This window comes from Grus americana, chromosome 2 (genome assembly GCF_028858705.1).
Source record: "Grus americana isolate bGruAme1 chromosome 2, bGruAme1.mat, whole genome shotgun sequence".
In the NCBI taxonomy this organism is placed as follows: domain Eukaryota; kingdom Metazoa; phylum Chordata; class Aves; order Gruiformes; family Gruidae; genus Grus; species Grus americana.
In genome coordinates this window covers 140,611,099-140,637,994 of record NC_072853.1, presented here as the reverse complement: position 1 = coordinate 140,637,994, position 26,896 = coordinate 140,611,099, and the positions used below count along the sequence as shown (strand labels likewise).

Genomic DNA, 26,896 nt, shown 5'->3' with positions numbered 1-26,896 from the left:
AGTGGTGGAGAATTTAGTAAAGGGGTATTAACTCATTCAAATTCTTTTAAATATCACAGTGTTGCCAAGGCACTGTTTAGATTCTCTCAAGCAACACTTCAAACCTGAACTTGGGATGGAAGACCTCTATATCTAGAACTGCAGTGAAGTATCCATAAAACCTGTTAACAGAAAAAAAGGAATGAAGGTACATAGCATGTACAGAACTCTGCAGGGAAAAGTAAATACCTCAGCTGTTTCCTTGGTTTGACTCAGGTAGCTACAATCACATGGATATCTTCAAACAACAATGTAAAAAGGCTGTGCTGCAGTGTTCTGGGACACTTTGAAAGTGGTAGTATTGCTGGGTCTCACATATTTAGACTGATGCCTTGAGAACAGCATTAGAAAATTCTTTCAAGTACCTCATTGTTTTGAAAGAGAGCTACAAAAATGCCAGTGTTTTAACTCAGATTTTATCAGCTCTGAAAATACTGACTCAACTATTGATCTTTTAGCCTGAGCTATTCTGAGGGAAGGTATGAAAACCCCATCTGGATTGATTTAACTTTGGTCTCCAAAACCAAGTACCATATCTGTATATATAATGATACATTCAGGATTACATTATAAAAGGCTACATAATTGAAAAACAGTCCTGTAACCACATGATATAAATTCTGCTGATGCACTAGGTGTGTTAAAGATCACTAAACCAGCACTGTTCACTTGAAATAAAAAAGACGTTTACTAAAGTAATACTTAGGATTTTTACAACTAGAAGTCTGAAGAAAACTTTCTTTCAAGTGCTCTGACAGGATCAGCTTCATTTACTACTTGCTGGTATATCACTAGATATGCAGCTCCAGATCAAACACTTCTCTCCAGTGATGGTATATTTTAGACCCCAAAACCTTACATCAGTAATCATTATATCTTTCTCAAAACAAAACTAGCATGACAACTTAAATTGTTGTTACAGATCCAAAAATAAACCCTAAAAACCCAGCATTACACTGCCACACTATGGCAATAATTAAGATCTGCAAGCAAGAACAGAACAAAAAGACAATACAAATAATTCCTCTACTTTAATTATTTAGGACTATCCACCATTAGTTTTGTTTGCCTACTACATTTGTAAAGCACTACAAAGAAACTGTTGTGTCTTGTTCAGCAACAACTATCCAGGTATATTATGCCTGAGGATTTTATTTTTGTAATGTTGTGGGTTTTTTTTTTCCCAAAATGGAAAAAGAAAAAGTTTACATTCTCCAAGTCTTAAAATCTTCAAAGACTAGTTTGATAAGCCTGTTGCACAGATGGAATATGTAGGGAAGTGAATACCAAGGGCATTTCTTTACTTTGTTGGCTACAAAATATAGAGCTTTTTGTTCTCATTACAGTGTGATCTGAGAGGTTTTCAGTTGACAGCCAGCCACAGGAAAGAAAGGTTCAAAAGACCTTCTCCAAGTTGTTTGGGTTTTTTTAAACCATTTGGGGTAACGCTACAGAATTTTAGAATCTACATTCATTATTTCTTTACGTCAGAATATAACTCATTTCAGACCTAGAAATATTTCAAAATACTTAGTATTTCCATTTTTTACTAAGTTTCGTGAAAGCTTTGAAAAAAAATATAAGATCTTATTTTTGCTGACCTTGAAGCACAGCAACCCAAGATGGCTGAAATTTCACATCTAACTTTTTAACTACAGCAGCTCACTGTACAAAGCATACATTATTTTAATTACTTTGCCATTTATATAATTTATATCTTCTATAGCATTTGTTTTGCAAGAAAGCTATAAATCCATTTTGTATGACCATTACCAGTACTGCTTTATTCATTCTAACATTCCATTTTTTAAGTGTTTTTCTAATAAATCAAACATTATACATAAGCAATTGGCTGAGGCCAAGACCATACCAATTATTTTACCTGCAAGAACTTGCCATTATAAACATTTCCCACAAGGCATAATAAAATACATGTCTGGTGCCACAAGACTTACAGGAATATCCTGTACCAAAGCATTAAATAAAGATTAGATGACTAGCTGGGTTTTCATTTGTTCCACCCCTTCCTTAATTGCTATTGTCACCACTTCAGTTTACAAAAAATGGCATAGCCTAGATGCCTGCCAGTCCTTTCCCGCAAGGATAGTTTATTCAAGCTTTTAAAATTCCAAATTAAGTATCTTTCATCTCCAAACACTTTCAGTCACAGACTGCGTAAGCCACTGATGAACAGGGATTCTCTTTTGTACATTACCCATCTCTAAGTCACATGCATATATGCACGTACACTTTAATACAATGTCTGTTATTAGGCCCCTGCTTTCAATTATCACACATTTTCTGTATTTTTTTTTTTACTGCCTTTAGTCAAAGCACCAGCCACCATGTTATACCTAGGATCCTAATGCCTTCTAATAGTCAAGATTTATAAACAGCAAACTGTGAACATTATATTCTTTTAACAAAATCGGCTCTAGGGCCTCACTAGCAAATGTGAAGTTCTCATAAGCATTCCTGAACTGACTGGGACAGGATCAGTCCAAATACATTCTGTACTTGCACCTGGTAGCAAATCTGTACACTACCACCTAGGACTCGGGATTTTTGGAAGCCCTTTGGAAGGGGAGGAGTATAGCAAACTTGAGTGATACTGAATGAAGACCATTTTTGGAGAGTGCATTCTCAGCAGTTTTAGTGTTACCAGCTACCCAAGAGTCATGCTGAACTGCATGAGGAACTTAAAAACAAATTCCACATTTGCAACTCCTCCCCAAATCCAACAATAGCCAATTTTGAAGGTTTTGGTCTTTAACTGCACCCAAAAATTTAGCAGCAGATACTACAGCGTTTCTGTTATTCTGTACTTTTTAGTTGCAAAAAACAATTTTCCCTTCCCAGTTGACAGCAGACATACCTTCTTCCATTAGTCATTCAGGCATCACAGTTAAGTATTTAAAATTAGATAACCTTCTTTAAAATATATATTATTTAAATTATAAAGATTTAGGCTGAAGTTGAATGGACTACTAAAAATGCTGTTTCTTACTACCACCTCTTTCCTTACAGCCCACTCTGTGAAGTATACTGTATTCCATATCAGATTAATTGGAGTTCTGTCGCACGGAAAAGATTAGTTACAATAAATGGCATCCTTAGCGCTGCTGAATTATGTCTTCCTCAGAAGAATCAAACCCACGCTTTATTGTCATTCATCAGGCATCCCCTTCTAGGAAACTACAGGAAACTTCATACCTTCCTGAACTTTTCCATCTGCTTATAAAGATCTGGATCCAGCTCCTGAGACACATCTTTCATCCAGAGTAGAGCTCCTCTGTATTCAGTCCGATACTGTTCCATTCGGTTTACTGTCAGCCACGTGTCTGAGATCGCCCTATATCTGAAAGTCTCTACTTCTTGATATAATCTACTCAAAGGAGTACGCAGTGCTAATCTGGGGGAAGGCACAAAGGAAAGAAAGGAAGGAGAGAAACATGTTAAAGCTGTTGTTCCACAGAGGCAGACAGATCAATACAACTACTGACACTTTACTAGCAATCAAAAAAACAGAGTGCCAAAACAGTTCTCTGAAGTGCTACTGTATGTTCAGACAGTTGTACAGCTTGGTTGGAGGTACACACGAATGGGGTAATATTCATGCAAAATTATGTTTGCAACCTTCCTATTCAGGTAGTGATTTTTCACACATGTGAGTGGATAAAGAACTTTTTCTAATGCATACATCTATTTTAGGTAGCCAAGCTGCTTATGTATATGCTGTTAACATTCCTCTTCGCAAGTTGCACTTAACAACTTTAAAAATGCACCCGAGGTAATTTATTACTGGATACATACCACAGATGTATCAGGATTGTCACGTTAAGCCTTCAGAAAAAGCACTTCCATTAGCCTTTTAATCTTCAAATGTACATGTAAATAAAGAAGTTATCTGTCAAGTAGATAATTATCTGGGTTTTTTTTTTTTTTAAGGAATCTGAACAATTCCTTTGAAGGACATTTATCTTTTGGAAGGATTCAGGCATTTTCTTAAATGTTTCTTCTAGCAACTACACTTTGGAAAGGCAGTAGGGGACACTGTTGTCTTCCCTATGCCATCACTTCGGCTCCTAATGGGATCTCAGAACTAGACAGAATTATTCCAGCTTTTGCTTTGTTTCCTCCTGCTGCTTCTGCTTTCCTCTTGGTTGCCAGCAGCCACCTCACTGGAATGGGTTCAATCAGTTCCACCCCAGTGTAGAGTTAGTTTAATGTGCTACTTAGGGACTTCCTAGGCATAACAGAATTTCTAATTTCAGCTCCAGTAACCAGCAAATTGTGTTTTCTTGATCTCCAGCTACTGAGCTAGCTATTGGCATGCAACATAAAGAGCAGCAGTCCCAACTTCAACATGAGCTTGACGACGGTTCATGAGAAGACAGACAAACAATTGGTTTTATCTTATGTGAGTTTATTTAAAAAGATGCCTTAAAAAGGCGTAAATAAGAGACATAATAAAATGTGAATTTCTTAGTGTGGCTTTCACCCCTCCCCCAGTTTTTCCTCATTCTACAAATACTTACCCAACCATTTAAAGAAAAATTCACTTTATGTAGGCATGTCATACACTGGGATTTCTATAAACAGTTAAGCTTTATGAAGAAGCAAATCATCAGTGCTTTTGCCTTACATGTGTTTCAAAGATCCCACTCGTGGCTGTTACTGCATGTGCTAATGACCAAATTCTAGCCCAAGATAAACATGAAATTCTCAGTGCTCTGGATGTGATGTTTTATTTTGAGCCAAACAGCTGCACTGTTAAGCTAAAGCTGGAAAGTATCATAATAGTTAAGAGTCAAAAAAAAAATCCTGTAAAATATCAGGAATAAAATTTTCCCTTGCAAATGATGGTGAATTTCAAACTTTCATAGCCTCGATACTGTTAAAAAAAAAAGCATCATAATACTCATAATGCCATCAAGTACTGTTACTTTTAAACTCTGTGAGACATCAATGGCTTTGGGTAACAGCATGCATTTGTGTGTATGTGTGTCCCTCTGGACTCCTTACCTTGTACTGATTTGCTCCTACCCAACCTACATGAGCTCAGTGAGGATCTAGAATCTTCTCCTGCGTGACTTCATGGTGTAAGGTTAAAGCAGAAAATGGCATTCAGACTCCTCCTTTCTCCTCCATCTACTTGAGGTATGAGACTCTATGACCCAGAAAAAGGCATTCCCTTACCCATTTCCCTGCCCTCCCAGGACCCAGACACCTCCACAATGAGCCTGCTATAGCATTTCTCTGCAGAGTGAGAAGTGCCACCAAGCAGGAGAGGGACCTGACATCAGCTCCTTTACAATCCCACTGCTAGAGAGGCTGTGCAGATGCACCTGTACAGCTTTAGAACTGCTGAGCTGAACAGGCACAGGTGGGGGATACACAGACATAGCAGGTCCGTAAGACACAAAAAACCCAGGATGAGGCAAAACTACACAGAGCAAGCCAGTAATATTGCCAATACTACAGGAGGTTTGGTCAATAATAACTTTCCTACCATTTGGTTCCTCACACATTCCAAATGGCAAAATGAATTATGCCAACGGTGAATAAACTACCATTATCCCACATACTTTGTAAATCAGACAGTAATTCTATTGACACATGTACCTTTGCTGAGACGAAAAGCAGAGGGCCTTTCCTGTGGCTTGCATCATTTTTCCTGCTCTCGTTTTATCCTGAGAACCCTGTGATCGAAGAAATTTCCCCAATTCATTTTCTTCCTGAGACAGAACTAACAAAAAATAAATGAGTGGTCAAACACGTTATTTAATAGGTTCCTAACAGCTTTAAAAGTGGCCTAACATCAAATAGGTTAAGTCGGTCTAAATCAAAGCGGCACAGCAAAAATAATTAATTGCATGGAATTCCTGCATTTAGTAAACAGATGATCTGATTCACTTGGGACATTTGTTGATACACTTAACAAGAATCACCACACTCCATCAGTGCCAAAAGACAACAGAAGAAACATGCTATTTCTTTCTTGAACGAAAGAATTAGGTTGGTTAGATTACACAAAAGGCCCAATCTTGATTATAGTATCTTTTAGTTCTCTGGGTTTTGGTTTGTTTGGGTTTTTTGGGGTTTTTTTGGTTTGGGGGTTTTTTTTGAGATTTAAAAATCCTTTTTTACCACCTGGACTGCCTCAGCTGATCCTTGGTAGCGTACTTTCACTGAGGCTAATTCTGAGTTATACTACCCAAAGTTCATTCACTTGCTCTTCTCTTGCTCTGCATTCTTCACACTTGACTACAGAAATTAATTTTACATATGAAAAATCTAGTACTTCATTTTAAAGAACATTTATTTTCAAATTACTTTGTAAGATTATTTTACAAATTTAACATTCTACACAATTCAAATACTATTTTTAATTTATATTTCAAATACCTGAAATATTTATATTTCAAATTAACTGATTGTTTTTTAAACAAGATGATAATGAAGAAAAAAAGTGGGTTTATACTGAATTGTTGACTAGTTCCAAACTAGAACCATGAGTCTTCATGATCTCACATCCTTACAAAAACATTTCACTATGACCTTATCTAAGTCTTCCAAAGCATCTGCCTCCTATATCACAAATTTCTTCTCACTATCAACAGGGAGAATGGCCTAATATAATGACAGGTGATCTCCTGAAGTCCTGTCGTTGTTTTTCCAAATGATGACAGTCAAAGCCAATGCAGACTCATAACATACTCTGGTAGAACATTCTGCATGCACATCTTTGCATCAGAGATTTCACCTGCTACTGAGGAACAGTTCTTGAACTCAATACCCTGTGTTCTGTATTCTAGTTTTACCCCCAGATCCTGAAACATTATCTCTGACTGTCTTCGGACAGGCAAAAGAAAAAGGAAAGACCTGTGAAAATATGGATAACAAGATGTCTCCAAAGCTGGAGTCTCTTTTCCAGGCCAGAAATCACAGCAGCAGAGAACCTTTAGAGGTCATTTAATACAACCTGCTATTTGAACCTTCCCAAATGAGGTCCCTGAGTCTCACTAATGACAGCCACTAATTACTGTACACCTGTTACAGCCAAGTCAGCATTATCAAATTCATCATAATAGCATGGATTACTTAATTCTAAAACTAATAATAAGCCCAATATTCTTCATAGTCAATCCTGATTAAAAGACATTGAAACCGTTCAGAACAAAGTTAAGATTTCTAAGACAAGACACTTCTGAATTTAAACAAGCCAAGCAAGTAATAGAAAAAAACCTTGAAAAGCAAGCTGTCTCCCATAGTTATTGCTACCTATCACTGCATAATATCAAATATAAAACTTAAGAACTAGGAGATCTTCAAGCAAATAAGCAAGTCTGCCTTTAGCTGTCTGCAAGCAATGTTATCTTTATTTTTATACAGGATGAAACTAGTAGCTCCCCATTTTCATTTTTACTTTTTCAGTTGTTCAATGATTTCATTCTGCGGACTTATCATTTTAACTACTGTATTTGATCATACTTACAACAAATCCTTTTTTGATACAGTTCAATTGCTTTCAGCAACTCCATACACGTTCTCTGAATAGAATGGAACAGCTGATATTGAAACAAAATACACAAAAAAATTGTAAGCATATGCAAGAAACACTGACAATTAAAATACAAGAGCTTAATTTTTTGTAGAAGTTATTAGAGATCACTATTTTCTTCTTGAACAATGAGCAATCTTTCCAGCTTGAAAGTAATTTTTCCTTATCAATTGTACTTTTCTTTCAATTAAGTTGTCCACTGAAACTACAGACAGACCAATCATTATAACTTACAAAAGGGAAATAAAGACAAAAATAATTTTGGAAACAGATCTATTCTAAACAGCTGATAGTTAACCAAACTACTCATGTTGTTTTTTTTTTTTTTTTAATTGAAATCTTTGTATATATATGAAGATGTAAAAATCTTTGTTTCTAAAAAAACCTCACATTAGAGCAAAAAGTTATCAAAATGTCTATCATGTGTGGCAATATGCATACTGAATTTTTAATACTGCAAAGTCTAATGGAACAAACTTGCATTGGTATGCCAATATAGAAAGTTACTGATTTAAACTGAATTTTTTACTGGCACTGCTCCAGTTTTCTAATAGAATTTATAAAGCAGCACTTTACAAAGGAAGCAGAGGAAAAAACAAAGTCAGTCTGGACTAAGTTTGGAGACTGTTTCTAGGAAATAGAAAAACTACTACTCTGTCAGTCTAAAACCTCCAACCTGTAACTTAAACCTAAACTCCACAGTATCAAGCATTACACAAATATTAGCAAAATGGACTACTGGCAGAGAACTGTCTTCCTTGGCATCTGCTTGACTTCCTGTACATTTACATGGGTCTTGTCTTTTAAATTGAGAGCATGACTTGCAGTTGAGAAATCGTCCAAGTGAAAACATGCTTATAGCTTTTTATCTGGTAAACACAAGTTTCCCTATTTCCAATCCCACCTGAGCTAACAAAGCATCCTCCTTGATAAATCTGCAACAGAGTAAGCATAGTAGGAACTCAGGTATATATTTATAAAATATTCTTCCATCCTTCCAGCTTGTTTTACATCAATACTCTTGATTTATAACCCATCATGAAGACCCCATAGCTAGAATCATCACATTGTAAGTTATCACTCTTATAGCTGGAACTACAGAGATTTGTTTGTTGTAAAACAACCTCTTGTATTTCAGCTAAAATGCAAATAAACTGAGAATCCTAAGTCAACAATTTTCTAAGAAACTGCAAGAAAACCAGTAAGGCAAAACCTTTACCCTTACGTAACTAACAGTACCAATAAAACATAGCTGGACACTAACTTGATTATTACACTTTGGCAGTCCATTCTCTATCATTTGCTTTGTGCCAAAGATGTTCAAGCTCTTCAATTTGTAGTACCTTATTTTTTAATTGTTTTTTCCACTGGGATTGAGGATACTGACAGTAGGACTGCATGTGTCACACAGCAGGATTTCTTCTCTTGGTTACACTTTACAGACTTTCAGAAGCTTCTCTAGTCATGTCAGAACCCAATCATCTGCACAAATTCTCCAGAGAGCAGAGCATAATATGCACACTGCTCCTTCTTCATTTTGCATGTTTTTCTGGTATATATGGTATTTTATAACTGTATAAAGAATGTATAAACTATAGAACACTATTTTAAAAAAAATTGAACTGATATAAGCAAAGCATAAGAATAACTGATATAAACACAAAGGACGATCTCTGGCTCCCCCCTGCCAACAAAGGGAAAAACCTGCCCCCCAGACCTGAAAATAAATACTAGAGATGTTAGGTTCCAAGTAAAGTTTGAGGGACATGGGGTTTTGTGTTACAAAATGCCACTATATTCCCCCTATTTACATAGCTACTTTTGTCAAAAATTGGAAAAGATATTACAAGAACATAATGATAAAAAGTGTATACATTATTAAATACTATGTGTGCACATATTAGAGGCTTGATGGAAATGAAAACATTTTAAAAATTAACAGAGAATACACACTATGTAAATATTACAAACCTCTAGTTTTGCATCCAGATCTGCATCTGAAGCCACAACATGTTCATCTTCCTTTTTTCCTGTAACTTTTATAAGAGTTTGTTTTGTTTTCCAGTATTTCTGTTGCATTTTATTGACCACAGATTTTTCTTGGCTTTGAGCATATTGGTCATAAAATTCCCTTGGATAATTACTAGAATATTAAGAAACAAAATTACAAAACTTCAATAGGACGCTTAAAAAAGTCTAACTTGTTAGATTAATACATTTCCATCAAGAATATTGCATTTGCACGCAGTCACATATGTTCTAACATGCATTTCCTCATTATGCATTAATAACAAAGCAATTAAATTAGTACTATATTTTCCATCCTATTTTGGAAAATAACACATTGCTTTCAATTTGAATATCTTTAACATGCAGTACTGCCAAATAATCAGCTGCAAAGAATTCTTCCCAATGCATTATGGTATGATTTATAGCCCGTGGAATGAACTTTTTATTTTCATATAACGAATAGGAGAGTTTTAAGTGAACTAGCGGAGCTGCTTAAGTAGGCAGCAATTTTCATGCAATTTCAGCCATATCAGGATTTCACAAAGTTCATTTTATGAATGGAATTAGACTACTTCTTGCCCTCCCTTTTTTACGATTGAATAATAAAAAATTAGAAGAACATGTCTGAGCATGCTATATGAAGGACAGATAGCTCATGCCTTTCTTTATGCAATGACTACATGACAACTGTGGGTGCCTAACAGGTAATCTTTTTTTCAAGGATTATTTTCTACTGACAGATGATCCTGCATTCCTGTAGCAGACCTAATAAAAAGTGCAATCTAAAGACAAACTCCATATTCCACAATATTCAAACCATACCAAGGTGGTTTAATAGAAAATACAGCTTACAATGAAATCTTGATCTCTTTCAGGAAGTGTTATTCCATTATTAATTTCTGCAAAAGTACATGCCTTTTCCCCTATATGCATATATAAAAAGCTGCAGTGATTTTGCAGATCTTTAGAAGTAAACAGTTGCTAAACTTCCTATATTAAATACTCCAGGAAAATTAAAGAGGTTGAGTTTATTTTGAAAAAAGATACCATGGCAAACCGTGGTTCATTACTGAGATATTGCCCACTAGCTCTGTTCACAACACACAGACAGCTTAGGGATGCCACCCCAACAGGCCTTCAGACCCAACATAACGCATCAAGTCATGTATTGAGACACATATATCTCTGCATGTGTGTATATATATGCTTGCTGTGAAATACTATGGCGATTTTGAAACAATAAGCCATTGGTACATGTGTTCCCCAAAAGGGTGGCATATCTGCCATACATAGTTACTAGTGACACAGTTTATATTGAAAAGAAACTTTGTTTCACACGGATTTATTACTTGCTTTAGTTATTTTTAATCAGTGAGTTAGGATACAGTGCCTTACTCACCAAAGAAATGGTAAGAAATTAAACTGGAAGTGAGCAAGGACAAAATTCAAAATGCACTTATATACAGCACTTCTTGGCTTCTTCCCCAAACTTTAAAAGCAAAGATATTTACCCATTTAATTCTACCCAAACATTAGTTCCAAGAGTTTAATGTATGAATTCATTAAAATTAAAATAAAGGCATTTTTGGTGCTACAGCACAAAATAAACATGTGCAAAACATACCACATTTCATACGGAATTGTGCACAAACAAGCCATTACGTACCCTGACAACAGACAGCCTATCAAGTTAGGTGAAGCCTATATTGACCTGATATGCTGCACCTTTAAAAGACAAAATCTACAACCTCTAATAAATAACAAGAAGATCCCCCCCGTATTATGAGAAAAAAAGGATTTGAGAGTTTAATAAAAATTAGCACTGTTTTAAAAATAATAATAATTTTTTAAAAAAATCAAACAGCTCACAAGGTAGTATAAAAACTGTAGCTGCCTGGCTAGTTGTGTGCCTTAACTTCTGCTACAGCTGTGCAAATAACTGATATCTCGGTTCAGTGGACAAGTGAAGAAAACACCATAATTCATCTGATGTCAACCAGCCTTAATATCTACCTCACTTGAGGTCACTAGAAATTCTGGGGGCATGGTGTAAGGAATAAAAATGAGTTATTAATATGAGGTCATAAAAAAAAAAGCTGGGTTTAATACAGATTCCTAAACTAGAGACTGATAAACCAACTGAAGGAATAAGAGGAATATAATCTTTTACCACTACTCACAAATTCAGCTTCTAATTACATTTGGAGAATTTACTGGCTCCTGTTTATGCTTAGGATAATGGAAGACTTATAACCACATTACCAAAATATTCAGCGGACAATTTTTACTGGTAGACACTTGTCAATATCTTTTAAAATGGATTTTGTGTCAAGCAATCATGGACACATTTAGGTTTCGTTAAACAATCAGAAAATATAACTAAAAGAAGGATGTACTTTATTCTGAAGTTGATGACCACAGAAAAAGCTCCTGAAATATGATAGTTCATACACTTCTTTCCATTAAGCACAAAATTGGTAACATGCTGCTTTTCTATGCAGTCAATTCACTTGTTTTTCCATTCTTTAGCAGTTTTTCATTTTTTAATTTTTATTCTTTTTAAACAGAGTATCTACCAGTGACTTCATATAAATACTAGATGCCAGAACATAATGTGTGATAGACTCAGGCAGTGACAAATCAACATGCCAAACACCATTAGCTCTTTAGAATAAGAAAAAATGATCAAGGTACTTACTACTTATGACCTTCCATGTTTCTTGTTTTCTTCAGACACTTAAATAAAATAAGAAATTATCAGTTAATACAAACACCTTTAAAACATAATTTTCAAGTTAGACACTAGAAAACCCTTGTCTTTTCATGTAGAAAATTACTATGTTGTAGCATCTTGTTTACCATGTCATGACAGAAAAATTTTCAATCTGTGGACCAAATGCTTTCCTTATGTAACACACAATTCTCGCTTAAATCCACAACAAACACATTTAAGTGGTGTCATTGATGTTAGCCATTATTATGTGTTACCAAATTTTCCAGGCAAAAGTAAATTTACCTGGCATAAAACTGTCCATGCTAGGCATCTTCCTCAGTCAAGTTTTTTTCCCCCCAAAGTTTTAACCACAATAAAGTTCAGCTACTTTTTTTGCCCATGTCCCACTGATCTTTTTTAAAAAGACTAGCTACATCATGTCTTGAGCCATGGATGCGAAGTTTAATCACCAGGTGGTTTTTCTGAGGGACACCACAGTTCCTGAGGACAGAATATGATTTGTATGCATTTGGACTTAAGATTTTGTAAGTTAGTATCTCCAGCTTGGATACTCAAGTCTCCCACTATACACTGAGCAGACCAGATGGCTCGCACATCACTTCCCACCAGTAAATGAGCACCCTCCTTCCTGGCCAAATTTACAAACCAAGTCAGACACTCCTTACAAACAGCAAGCCCCTGGCTTCTCCTCTGTGGCTTTCAGAGAGTACTCTATTCTCCAGCATGCAGCCAGGATGCGAATGGAGGCACTGCAGCATGATCCACAGATGAGACCAAAAAGAAGCTGGTCAGATGATGGTGCTGGGAAATGGCCTCTGGTAAGACCAGGCGTAGAAGGAACACACCAACAGCTTGCACTGAGATCTGAAGCTGATTGCCTTGAGAAAATAGTAATGGAAAAAGCATCTAGGAAGGTAATGGGGCTGCAACTGAACTTTGGCACTAATCTGGGTGAGACAGAAAAGGGGCTGCAATGGGGAGATGTGATACTGGAAACATATCTAGCACAGTGCTGCTTACAGACAGGATGATTAGCACTGGAGCAGCAAAGGGACTGGAACAGATTGCAGAACCCGAACAAGGGAATGCAAACAACCTGAGTGCTTCCTGCAACCGTGAAGCACGCGCACTTCCATTTGGAGCTAAATGGAGCCAAATCCCAGATTTCTGATTCTAACCTCTCTGCTGTCAGTACCTGTGAAACTTCCTGGCAACGTTCCATGAGATGCTGCAAGATTATATCAGAGCACGAAATTTTCCTGAATTGGAATTTTTTCTGAAGTGCTGACAAGCACTGCAGAAGAGACCATGAGAAAATTCATAACTCTGTCTTCAGAGCAGAGTTCAAATGTAAAGGCCAACAGCTAAACAACAAACAAAGAGGAAGAATGAACTGCTTCTGATTGTTGTTTGCGTTATAGCACCATTGAGTCAGACAATATACAGAACGGACAGCATCGGTCATGGCTTTGCTGTAGTTTCTAGAGCCATGAGGCACAGACAACATTAACTCCAGTTTTCTAACACCTTTATGCTTGTTTTAATACTGGTCCTCCTTAAGGCAACTGTGGGTGTGTGCGAGTGAGATAAGAACACAGGATTTAGCTTGTATACACATCCATGACTCAGTTATTCAGCAGCCCACTTGGTTTGACAGGAAGCAAAGAACAGTCTATCTAGATGGAATAACATGGATATTATGTGGAACAAAGTGTAAATAACCAACACGGTCAGCAAAGGCAGAACATGGCAAGATAGAGGTACATTTTTGCCTTAGTTTTCACTGGAAGGCCTGCCCTGTGGCACTCTAGTTCTCTGAGCCTACTGTCAGGGTCTGTGGGTATATGTAACATTACCCATATTATAGAAAGACTGAGTTAAGAGGTACCTAAGCCATTTGGACATACACAAGTCCATGAGACCAGATGGGATGGATCTCGGAGTGCTGAGGGAGTTGGCTTATGTCATTGCAACGATGTTCTCTCTGTTCTCTTGGAGGTTATGGTGATGAAAAGAGGTGGCTGATGACTGGAGAAAGACAAACACCATATCCATTGTCAAAATCCTAGCAAAGAGATTCAGGGAAACTTCAGGCCCGTCAACTTCACCCTCAGTTCCTGGAAAGATCATTGAGAAAACCCTCCTGGAAACCATTCCCAGGCACAAGAAAGACAGAAAGGTGAGTAGGAACAACTGGCATGGATTTATTAAGGACAAATCATGCCTAACCCAACTGCCTTCTACTATGAGATGACTGCCTTCGGTGAATTTGGGGAGAGCAGTGGATGTTGTATGCTGATTTTGGCAATGCCTTTGTCATGGTGTCCCATAGAATCCTTACAGCCTCTTGTGGGACCACATCTGGAGTAGTGTAGTGTCCAGTTTTGGGCTCTCCGTACAACAAAAACACTGGCATACTGGAGTGGGTCCATAACATATTCATTCAACAGTAAGTCCACCAGACTAAAAGGAGACCCTATTGCTGTCTAGAACTACCTAATGAGAGACGCAGAGCAGTCAAGCTCTTCTCAAAGATGCACACTGGAAGGACAAGTGGCCATGGACACAAGCAGGAACATATGAAATTCCAATAATATAGGCAGGAATTTTTTCACCATGAGGGTGGTCAAGCACTGGAACAAGCTGCCCAGTGAGGCAGGCGCTGGACATGGCCCCAAGCCACCTGCTCTAACTGGGCCTGGTTGAGCAGGACGCTGGATACATAATTTCCAGTTCTCCCTACCAACCTACGCGATTCTGTAAAAATTTGTACAATGTAAAAGAAGATGAGATTGGAGAGCAGCAATGTGGCTGCAACCATTGGTTTAATACAGTAGACTTTCCACAAGAATGGCGTAAATGGACAGCAGAATAACATTGCACCATGACCACTGTCGCTACACAAAAAGAGAGTATAGTATGTTTTCTTTCTAAGAGTTATCTACAATATTTTCAGCTTTTAGTCATATTGTTTATTTTCATTCATAGCTGAAACTTTTAACAGTTTTCATTCTTCAGATATTGCTACATGTACAGTGTAAATTGTCCCTGCAGTCATTTAACAGGGCCATAATTTATTTATTTTTATAATCTCTAACTTCATGTGTTGTTACCGTCTACTCCAAGTGCAGGAACCAAAGAGGGTTAAGATACTGGTTCAACTGTAGCAAAGCACATTATTAAAAGCATCTAGGATAGCTGAAAGCAGTGAGATTTTTTTTTTTTTTTAAAGAAATCCCAAAATCATAAGTCTAGCCACAAAAAAGTGAGATGCTAATAAAAGGGGACTGGAAACAGCCCAGTAATTAAAAGGAACACTTCATAACCACATAACAAAGAATCCCTACCGTCGTGAAATGCTGGCCCTGAGGCTGCAGAGACCAAGGAATGAGCACATAACCTTTGACTACTTTAGGTTTTGAACTCTCTTATGCTTTCAAAGAACAAGACATAAACGTCCCGAACAGAAGCAACAAGAAAGTTGCTGTTAGCCAAAGCTAACTACAATGGAAGTACATCACGCTAACTAGACTCCACCAATACCCTCCCCAAAAACTGCAGTCAAACTTAAAATTAACCTATCTTATCATACAGTTTTATATAAAAACAAGCTTAATTTGCCATGAGGAGTTGATGTAAGGGACTTTTTTTTGGGTTTTTCGTTGCTGTTTTTTTTTCTTTCCAGTGTATTAAGTCTAAAAAAAAAAGTTTCAAGAAATAATATTATGCTGACACAAATTTAAAAAAAAAAAAAATAGCATTCACCACTCCATCGGAAAGCATTTGTATTGGAAAGTTTCCATTATCTTTGATGATAAAGAGTTACGCAACACTTGTGATCTCCGTGACAGACAGCCTTTATCTTGGCCAACAAAATGCAGGGATATTCTAGATGGGGGGGGGAGGGGGGGCAAACATAGGTGCTCTATAGCATGCTAGGAAAAGCAGTGCTAAATTACAGCTGACTGTATGCAAATCCACATTTATTGCTGCACAGTGCTGGAACTGAGGTTTCCTGAAGAAGTCCACACTCAGCTCCCATAACTTTGCAAGTGCTTGCCAGTGTTTTGAGACAGACAGATGCTACCTCAGTTTCAGCATTAAACTTGAGCTGGCCCTATTCATAACAAGTCTGCCCAGAACACAAGGGACCACAGTGCTGAAACATCCACTCCCATACAGGACCAGATGGGTTCATAAGCCCTGACGAAATCTTGAAATTCCCCAGCAGGCCTCTGAGGAGCCACCAAGAAGCCTCAGCATCATGTTCCACAAACCTCCCTGTTTGCAGACTGACACCAGAGAGGACTGGCACAACCTATTGGCATGGACATTGTGAAATACAGCTGAACTGTTTCTAGACTCAGCCTGGCTTCAGCAGCGGTACAGCTGCATTCATGCGGTGCTTTGCCACAACTAACAAAACGTGCTGGAACCGAGATGGACCTGCAAACAGCCAACTATGGCACCTCCGCATCTGTGGCAGAGTTTATCTAGGTTGTAAGCTATTTACCCACAAATTATTTCCACAGGAAGCCAAAATAGCTGGAATGCACACAGAACTTTGTATTATTTCTGGAATACTGCATCACCCTATCTTCATACTGAGGTATTTTATTTGTCATGATGCTGGAATGAAACTTGATGGAGGCACTCTCATTAGTAAATGACATTTCTATTACTATGGAAAATCCTCTGATTCTCTGTATTCTCCAAGACCGTTTGAATACACTACCTACATTTTTCTGTGCAAGCAGGAAAATGCTTTCACGGTGTTTTGAGTGATTTAAACTCCAGCATACCCTAGGTTTACCTTCCAACTCATGCTCTGTACATTTGTACATGCTTGTTTCTCTTTTTTAGTTTTATTATATTATACTTTGTTGCAGCATTAAGTCATTCGGTTTCCCAAGAGCTGAACAACTTTATTCAAGCAGTATCTGAAGATTATTCATAAGAAAAAGATTGTATGAGTGCCTTCTCTCCAACAGCTAAATTGATAATAATTCTGCATATCAATGTCACTCAGGTAATTTTTCTTTTCCCATGAGAATAAATACAAGAAGTATCATGTAGCAATGTGAAGTTCAGATCTTAACATTCTCCTAGGTTATAAGGAAATCAATTTTTAAAAAAGTAAAATCTTTCCCCCTAATTCAAATATCTCTCCTTGGCTGAGTATTGGTTACCCAGCTCTTACTGTACTCTCAGCTTAGCTAAGAGGTCTTATAGAAGCAATCAGGAAGCAGAGACAGCAAACAAGAATCTTTTCAGCTGCTAAGGTTGTATCTTAAACACACTGTTGATCTAATCACAACTTCTCAGAACCAAGAGATGAGCTGAAATCCTTGTGAAAATGTTATAAATGCTGATCTACGGATCAAATTTAACATCCAAAGATGACCTAGCATAGTTATGTAGGAAGGCAGTGGATTGAACAACACATTCTTTTGAGATGCATCCAGAAACAACAAAAGGGAACTGAATGAGAGACAGAGCAGAATTCAGCAACCCTTACATGAAAGTAATGTGTTTAACAAAAAAGACACTGAAGAGTCTGCCCTTTGACTGATTGCACTGTCCCCTCAGTTTACTGTCCTTTCAAAGCAGCTAATATGTTCTATGGTTCTTCAAATCTCAACAGACCCTCCGCACCCTAAAACTCCTGCAACTTATTACTTCAAATATGGCAGAATCATGCATTGCAGTTCATTCACTTAATATAAAAGTTTTATTAAAATGAATAATCTTCCAAGAAACTTTTAATACAGTAATAGTAGAGTAGTACTAAGTAACAACAAATAATAAGAATTTTAAGGACTTCTATATGTAAAAGTTAACAGTGATAGTTTCATTTACATAAAATACTCTGAAGGGAAGAAAATGTGCTTAGGTGAGGAAATCAACGCCATCTGTGCCTCCGACAGCTCTTGGCTGACAACCTATTTCCCCTACTCTGCTCCCTGGAAACTCTGATCAAACTGCATCAAGTAAATGGGCCTCCAAAAGTCTCACTGCAAGATGAAGACTAGGCAGGATACAGTTATATCTTCTCTGGTCTGTCTACAAACATGCAGACCAGGAGCTTCAAATCACGTTTCACATTGCCTTTTCCAAGCAAAAGAGAATAGAGCAGCCTATTGATCTGATTCATCCATATTGTCATTGCAGGAGAAGAGTGAAAATTGAAGTCTGGGTCTATATAGGCATTCAGCATCAAGATTATACACAGACTGACAAGTATTCCTACTCTTAAATACATGAATAGCTCCCACTGTAATTCAGCTAAAATGAATCCAGAGTTTAAGTTATATCAATGTGACAAATTACAAGATTTAATTTTTCCCCTAAAGCTCTTAATGCTCATCATTGATGTTCTAATCCTGCAGAATCATCCATGTTTAGCTTTAAATCCAGGAGTATTTCCATTTTGTTAGACTACTTACTGATGCACATATTTATTAATTCAAGAAGTTTGCAGAATTCATCTGCAAGTGCTGCATTAGCAGTTCCATCCATCCACTACAACTTTTTGTCTACTCCTTTGTCTCAGATCCGCAGCTTTGCTACTTATCCTGGGAAGAATCTTACAGATATCTTACAGATTATTCACAAGTTCTCAGGAGAAGAAATCCTTACGAGGGAGTTGTATCAACTGAATTACTCTTTCAAGCTATTTCAGGAGCTGACATCTAGAATGAAGTTTCATACATTCTTAAAAGCAGGACAGAGCAAAACAGCATCTGTTATACAGAGAGGGACTCCTGCTATATTCATACACCTGGGAGGTGCTGAGGGGGATAGAAATTCATGCTGTTTGACCCCAATTATCTAATTGTGGTGCCTAAATTACACTACAAGCCTCTCAATACTAAGCCCCTGTACAGATAGTGAATAGAACCAACCTCCAAAGAGCAACTCTGAGCACGTGAACCAGAGCCTCACCATTGTCCCCTGAGTGCACAGAAATATGGTTTCTGCTTGAAGCACCTGTACTACACGGCTAAATCGTGCAGTAAGAGCACTCCTCTACTCCACTTCTCTTAGAACTGGGATTTCATGGTGGTCTGTTAAATTACTGGGGGAAAAAGATTCAGCAGCATACTGAGTAAACACACTGTGCTTGGGACACAGCCACATCCCCTAAGCCCAATTTTTTCTTTCACTGCAAGCACTTCTGCAACCAGCATAACTATACACAATTTCTTCCATTTCCTTCTCCTCTCTAAAGGGTTTATGAGACACCCCAGCAAAAAATTAATTTATTCCATTTATTCATTTGTCTTGATCCCTCAAAGGATCAAAAAAAATAAAAAGTAAATTCAACATGCAGAAAACCCACAAAACTTCAAAACAACAGAAGTATCAGAGAAAGTGGAATCTGTTTTCCAAGAAGGTAGTTGGAGCCAATATAACACTCCCTTTCCTTTCTTTTACAAGCTAGTAAATTGTGTGGAGAACAAACCACAGTAATACAAGCAGGTATTTTAAATGACTAAAATTGTGCATTTAAGGACTTGCACCATTAAAAACCATGCAACAAGGTATGAAGAAATCTGGATGGTTTGGGTCTTCTTTCTGTCATTTTGTAGCACTACCTAGGCACCTGTCCGCAAACAGTACATCCAACAAAATGAGGAGTAGTACTATTAAGTATATAATGACCTGTCTGACAATTTTACACTGACTCCTAATATTCTCTGAGCAAGGCAGATAACCAATAGCTACTGTAGAGAGTACTGTTAAGAGTTACTTTATTCCAAAAACAATTATTATGCTTCTAATGTTTCAGAATATACAATTAACATAGGAAATTATTCTGCTTAATTTCCTGGTGTAGTCTAAACAGAGGATGATATCCAGGGCCCTGTTTCTTATGCTATCATTTAGTCTTTTATTTTTCTATTCCCAGAACTCTGATATGTACAAGTTAATAGAAGACAATGGTTGATAAACAGAGCAAATCCGCACATTGGAAATTTATTGCTCGCTTATACCTAGAACTTAAGATTATCAAGCCATATGAACTGCACTAGTTTTCAGTACTCGAGCAGTTAGAGGTAAGTTTTAGCCAACATGAAAAAGCGGAAATTTGGCACTATGTCACCATGCTTTTTAAAACCTGTTTTGGCTCCCATGAAGTGCAAGGATCAAGTGAACCATTAGTATTCCTCTCTAAAAAACAATGTTGTGTCTATTTGGTAGTATATGCCTGCCATATTCTTCCAAAGCCTATGAAGTCAAATTTACAGGCATAAGTGATCTTCTTTCTAAAGCATAACATTTATTGAAATGACACTTGGACCTGGGTTTGGTTTTCTTTTGTTTTTTAAACAGTTGAATGACAAATTCCTAAAAACAGTGGTTTATCTCAAAAACACTGATAAGAATGGCATATGTAGACACAATGTAGTACATGTAGTCTCAGAACAAAATATTTCAAATGCTGGCAGACTCATAGTTGGAAAACTGACGACCAAACAATAGCCCTTTCTAGATAAGCTAACTTGCATGCAGAACCTCATCATTTACATAAAGACACAGATATTTAATTACACATAAAATTAATTTTAAATTCCTTTTTCAGATTACACTGATTTTCAGCTGCTTATTGTGAAATAATATAAGAACAGCACATAGTATCAGTTTGCCCTCAAGTAACATCTTTTACTTGACTACTAGTGTTCCGCTAGTGAAGAACACTGAGCGAATGTCCTTAAGGAAAGAACCAGGTAAGTATCGTAAGTACTATGTGCGTTTTATGGAAGAATAATTTGAATATAAGTTGTCGAGTGGCGGGTCTAACTTCACTCCGCAAATGAGCAAAGCTGGAAATATATTGAATCCAGTATTTAATCTCATTCTAAATGCCTCATTTCTCTGAAATGACTATCAAATTGTTTTGTAATACACATTTGTTCTCTTAGTTTAAAAACACTATTTTTAAACTTAGTAGCCGAATACTATTAAAAAAATGCCATATGGAACACCTGCTGTGCACAGATTATGAAAGACAATATGAAGATGGGTTTTGTGACACATTCTACCCGTAATCAGTCTAGAGTCTTAATCTTAGGAAGCCTTCCCCAGTAGAACCTATGAGAAAAGCAGTGGATGTATGAAAAAAAAAAAAATCAGAAAACTCTTTTCACATCTATACTATACTAAATATGAACAAATAGGGTTTCAGAAGTTCAAAGTAATAGCTCTCTTATTTACATACCCTATATGCTGACACAGTCAGCACTCCCAAGTTTCTGCCTCCCTCCTCCCTTTTCATCCAGGCAGAAGCCAGGAAGCAATGCTACTACACCTAGAGGGGAAACAATGCCAGGGGAGGGAATATGTGAAAATAATTTTCTCTAGATTCCCTCAGGAGATTATTTCACATTCATGGATAAGAGATTTGATTAACAAAACAGTTTTAGAATGCACAGCAACAACAATACAGGGTGATCTTCTTTCACCGCCCTTTGAGTAAACACCATGATCAATACAGGCTATATATTCTTCATAGATGCATAGTCCCCTCAACTTTTATATTACTGTTCTCAGATCCTTTGCACCCCAGCCGACTGTTCCTAGAGCAGTGGTGATCCCTATGAAGCTACTCACAAGATGGACCTGAGTACTGTTGCAGTGACTCAGAACAGACAGTTCCCAAGGTTGACGTAAGCGATTGCATAACCGGTCAAAACGCCCCTTGGTTTGCCATGGCTAACAATAGCCACAGGAAAAACTACCGTGAGATTATTATTACTAGCAACATGTAAAAGGTCAAATGTTTCTACTGTTCTTGACTGCTTTGTTCTTTGTTTAACATTCTTCATTCTCCAGGCTTTTGTATTTTTAATGCTTCTGCATCACGTGGCATAATTTTGTCTTTAGAGTGATTTTGTGGTTGAGAAGCGGCAAAACATCTTGAAGAATCAACTACTTCAGAGCAACGCTGTTGGAGGAGATTTTGAAAAACAGTATTAAAAAGAGTCTTTGAGGACATTTCTTGACTTTTAGTTTAGCTGAGATATTAGCACATTTTTTTCTGCCAACTTGTGCCAACAGCTTTCAACACTAGTTTAAGAGTAAAAAGAGCTGTTGTTATTCATTTCTTCCAGAAAAGGTTACTTGGGAATTCATCAGAACAATTTAGCAGTCCTGTAGAGTATGGATAACAGAGAACAGCAGCAAGATGGGTGGGCTTGAAAATCTACTAAGGGGAAATAAACCAACCCTGTAGTAGGGTTCAACAGGAATTTTACTTTGCACTATGTGATTCCTTCCACATCCCAATAATATAATCTTGGGGGGGGGGGAAGTTCAGGAAACCTTCCCCCTTCCATACAGTCATAACTGGTCGTCTTGAATCTGCAAACCTTCAGTAATGTGCATATTTGAATCTCAGGTCCCACAAACACAATGGAAGATATCACCATTATCTGAAAAGCACTTAATTCTTTCTCAATTAAGAAGGTGGCAAATTCCAATTACCAGCATCTAACTCTTGAGTACACTGTGGTTTGAACCTTTCTGGAAATAACAAGGCTTCACCCATCAAGTTTTGACAGTAAAGAAACTTCAGAAGCTCATTTAGACCAAGGTTTAGCAGCATTTAACTGCCACATCATCTTCCAGTAGAGCCTGCCATGGGAAAAACGTGACTGGTTATACCAGTTACGGCAGTTTACTACACAAGAGATCTCTGTGGCTTTACGCTAAATTCCTTCTTCAGTGGTATTAACATAAATCTTAAATCATATACTCAGTTTAAACCAATAGGCTATCCTAGTCAAAGAACAGTATGAAAAATTTCTAATGTCTAAATAAGATGTTACTGGACTTCATGCTAAGTACCACTAAGAACTGCAGCTCCTAGATCAGTGCCAGGTAGATAGCACTGTCAAGTCGTATTTCCATTTACTCCTTGGGAATCCTGGATAGACAAAGTAGAAGGAGAGTAGATTACCAGAAAAATCAGATGAAAGACCATAACCAAACGCAGCCTGCACTGCAGACTCCAAAATCCAGCCCGCCATTTTCTCTGCCCAACACCTTGGAAAAGCGATCAAAAGAGTTTTTTCCTTATAACTGCCCTGCTAGACCAAAACACGAGAACAATTTATTTCCAAGAAGTCTGGAACAAGAGCCACAGTTGCTTTCTGAGACCCAAATTAAATAACATCCATCCAGAACCGAAAGACAGACAATAACAGAATGAAACATGGAAGAGGAGGAACCCCAACAAACAGGTGTTTCCTGGAAATCAAGTCACTTTCGTTTAAAGCCAGGCTCGCAGGCAGGGGCAAAAAATTACAAACCAAACAGAAGAACAACTCCAATACCAAGCTTCCAAAACATCCACAAAATGTAACCTGGGGGTAAAGGACATACCCCTGAGATTACCCAATTCAGTTCTGCATTTATAAATTTGAACTGAATTACTGTTCTAAGGGGGTACTTGCAGGACCTTGAGACTATCAACTCTACACAAAGTAGTGGGGAACAGGAGACGTATTTACATTTGGTGCTGAACATATACACAATGACACCAAGGAATAAAAGAGCACAGTGCCCTTCACCCTTTCCTCTCACTAAAAACTGACTTGATGTTTCAAGTAATTTTCTTTTTTTCCTTCTTCTTCTAAATGACTAGAACAGATAACCAACATTCATGTTTCATGTGCCAGGTGGATGGATGCAGATCAAACCTGATTACAAAGATCAACCCATCATAAAAATACAAGCTTTAAATCGCAAGTTGTTTTTTTTTTTGGGGGGGGGGGTTAATTCTGATTTCACTAGCTGTTAACGCCTCGGTGCCTGGTTTGATAACTGACGTTATCTTACCACAGGAAGCCCCGCCACCCCTCTTAACCCGGCCGGCCCGAAGCCCTCAGGTAAAAACAAGGGCCGCCGCCGCCTCGGAGAGCGGCACACACCGCAGCCGGACAACCTGCGCCTCAGCCCGGAGCCCGGCAGCCAAGCCGGAAACCGCCGAGGAGAAGCGGCCGTTTTCCTCCCCAACCTCCCCGCTTCCAGCGGGCAGAGCGCCAGAGAGGATGTACGGGAGGAAGGGAGGCAGAAACGGATAAATGTAATAATCATGGAGAGATAACCGCACGGCAGGAGGGGGGGAACACAAGGCGAAAAGGAGGGGCAGATGCCATCTTGTGCCTCGGAAATTTCACCCCTGGACAGGTCCGGCCCCGGCTACACCCGCCGCCAAGGCTTGACGGGCACCAGCGCCTCAGGCCCGGCCGCTGCGCCGCCTCCTTTCCCCAAGAAGCGGGCGGGCAGCCCGCGGGGGGAGGCGGCGCCCACCCGGGGCTGCCTGACACCAGCCACCGCAGCTGCTGGCGGAACCCGTTTTCCCCGTCGGGACCCGGCAGGGAGCCCAGCGAGTGCCCCCTTCCCGCACTCACCTTGCCCGTGGCGGAGGGGAGGGCCGAGCCGGAGGCGCCGCCGCCGCCCCTCCAGGTGTTCCAACGCCACCGGCGTCACAGCGGCGAACGGAACCGCCTCTGCCGGCGCGGGCGGCCCCCGCAGCGGGGCGGAGCCGCCGCCACCCGCCCAGCCTCCGAGGCGGGAGGGCGGTGGCTGCCGGGTCCGCGGCGTCCGGCTTCCTGGCGTTGGCCTCGGTCGGGCAGCCTTTCCACCTCCTCTGAGAGAGGCCTGAGCGGAAAGCGGCAGGAAAGTCTCCTCAGTGTTGGGCCCTTCCGGCGCTCCTCTCATCGCCTAGACCAAACCCCAGGCCCTTCTCCCCATCCCCAGCCTGCTAGGGACTGCAGGTGTCCCACGAGGAGCATCAAGGAAATATTGCAATGTTTTGGCTGCCGTATATAAGCAGTTGTCATCAAGGAAGTGGAAACTGGAAGGAAAAGGCCCTTTGACATATCAGGCATGTGGCAATATCAAACGGGATCAGGAGAGTGTTGGCGTTGAGCTCAGGTCAGAAATGGGTCATTTGGGATTTTCTGAGAGCTGTTTTGAATAAAGTACTAGAGGTGGATTTTAAGCTGATTTCAGAGCTTGAAATGAGGGGGAAGTTCACAGGTGGCATTTGAAAATGATCTGTTGGATAGGTGGGAAGTAAAAGAAATGGGGGAGCAGCAAGATAGGGCAAAAAAATGATCCCACTTAAATGGGGAAGCATTACCTTCCTTGCATCACACGTGATGAGAGGAGCAGGTGAAGCACAACATGGGGAACGACAGCAGGAGTGGAGGAGATGAGGTTGAGTTGGTAGGGCCCAAGAAAAGGGTTGAAAAAGAGCAAGGTGGAGGGAACTCTAGAAAATGAAGAGGGAATAGAGGAGGAATGGAAATGAGTATGGTAATGGGGCATCATTTGCTGAACCTTACAGAGGTCTGAAGTGCTCATGTCAGTGTCTTGGTGTTTCTGTGAGGCATTGCTGAACCACTTCACTGGAAGTCGCATATCTAGGAGCAAAAACGCAAGGTCTTGACGGCAACAGGGACCTTACTGCGAGAGAGTAGCTCTGAAAAAAGACTTGGTGTTCTAATGGGTAGGTAGCTAACCATGCGCTCCCAGAGCACTGAAGAAGTCAAAATGGATAATTTAATTAAAGGCTGTACAACCTGAAGAATTTTGGGTAAGATTTGGGAGGTTGTATAATTTCCCTATTTGGCACTGGTGTGACCACTAACTCAGGTCATACCTTAGCATGGTGTGCCTAGTGCAGATGGTGTGCTGACAAATTGAAATGGGTTGATGGCAAGAAGTATACGATTGCTTTTCAGAACTGAAGAAACCCTAATAGCGTAGTCTTTGTGTTTAAACACAGTAACAGTAAGCAAATATCTTCATGGAAAACAAATCTCTTAATGAGGTCCTCAATCTTGCAGAAAAAGGTATAACACACTTCAGCAGCTGGAAGTTTGGCATACAGGAAACCTGATGTTAGATATCTCATGTACCTTTAGATGTTATACTGTAAACACTGTTAAGCTATGTTGGTCATCTAGACCTCTTTTTAGAGCAAATAGAGAAAAAGATGCATTTTGGGGTGTGGTTTATCCAATTTATTTTTGTTTCCGATGAGATTAATCATTCTCTGGACATGAGTTCTCTTGACTATGAGGGAGTAACAGGCTCAGGTGTAAATACTTGCATTACAGGTATTATACAATTAGTCAAATGAATTCCAGGTATTATTGCTTTTGAGAGAAAAAAAATGTTAATGGAGTTACCTCTTACCTCTCAAAAGGGAAGAAGTGACAAAAGGTCTCTCTTAGTGGATGAGGATCTGGGATCCCTTCAGCCAGGTCTGGCATTGTTTTTTGGTAGTTTTTTCTGCATAAGTGAACATGAAGAATGCATTGTGTCTTTTAATGGCATTTATGTGTGCAGATCTCCTAGAGGAGGGTGAAAAAAGAAAATCTTACAACATGTGAAGAAGTACTTTAACTGTTGCAGGAGCAGAACCAAGACACAAAAGGAGATTTTGTTTGGTAAATTTAAAAGTATTCTTTTTCTTAGTTGCACCAGGGTAAGGTAGGAGGGCATTTGCCCTTCTGAATAAACCTTGATTC

The 26,896-nt window shown here is 38.8% G+C and overlaps 1 protein-coding gene across 6 annotated transcripts in view; it reads right to left on the bottom strand.

The window, feature by feature from the left end:
• ICA1 (islet cell autoantigen 1) overlaps positions 1–24,991 on the bottom strand; it is a 73,074-nt gene extending 48,083 nt beyond the window's left edge. The window contains exons 1-6 of one of the 6 annotated variants that reach the window (XM_054816171.1): positions 24,767–24,991; positions 12,312–12,349; positions 9,575–9,746; positions 7,538–7,610; positions 5,665–5,788; positions 3,253–3,451 (exon numbers count right to left, since the gene is read on the bottom strand). In XM_054816171.1, coding sequence (XP_054672146.1) covers positions 3,253–3,451; positions 5,665–5,788; positions 7,538–7,610; positions 9,575–9,746; positions 12,312–12,328 — 585 coding nt within the window. In that variant the 5' untranslated portion in view covers positions 12,329–12,349; positions 24,767–24,991. The remainder of the gene's footprint in view (positions 1–3,252; positions 3,452–5,664; positions 5,789–7,537; positions 7,611–9,574; positions 9,747–12,311; positions 12,350–24,766) is intronic. The other 5 variants (XM_054816173.1, XM_054816168.1, XM_054816169.1 and 2 more) reach the window with 5 other exon arrangements.
• Positions 24,992–26,896: the final 1,905 nt, after the last annotated feature.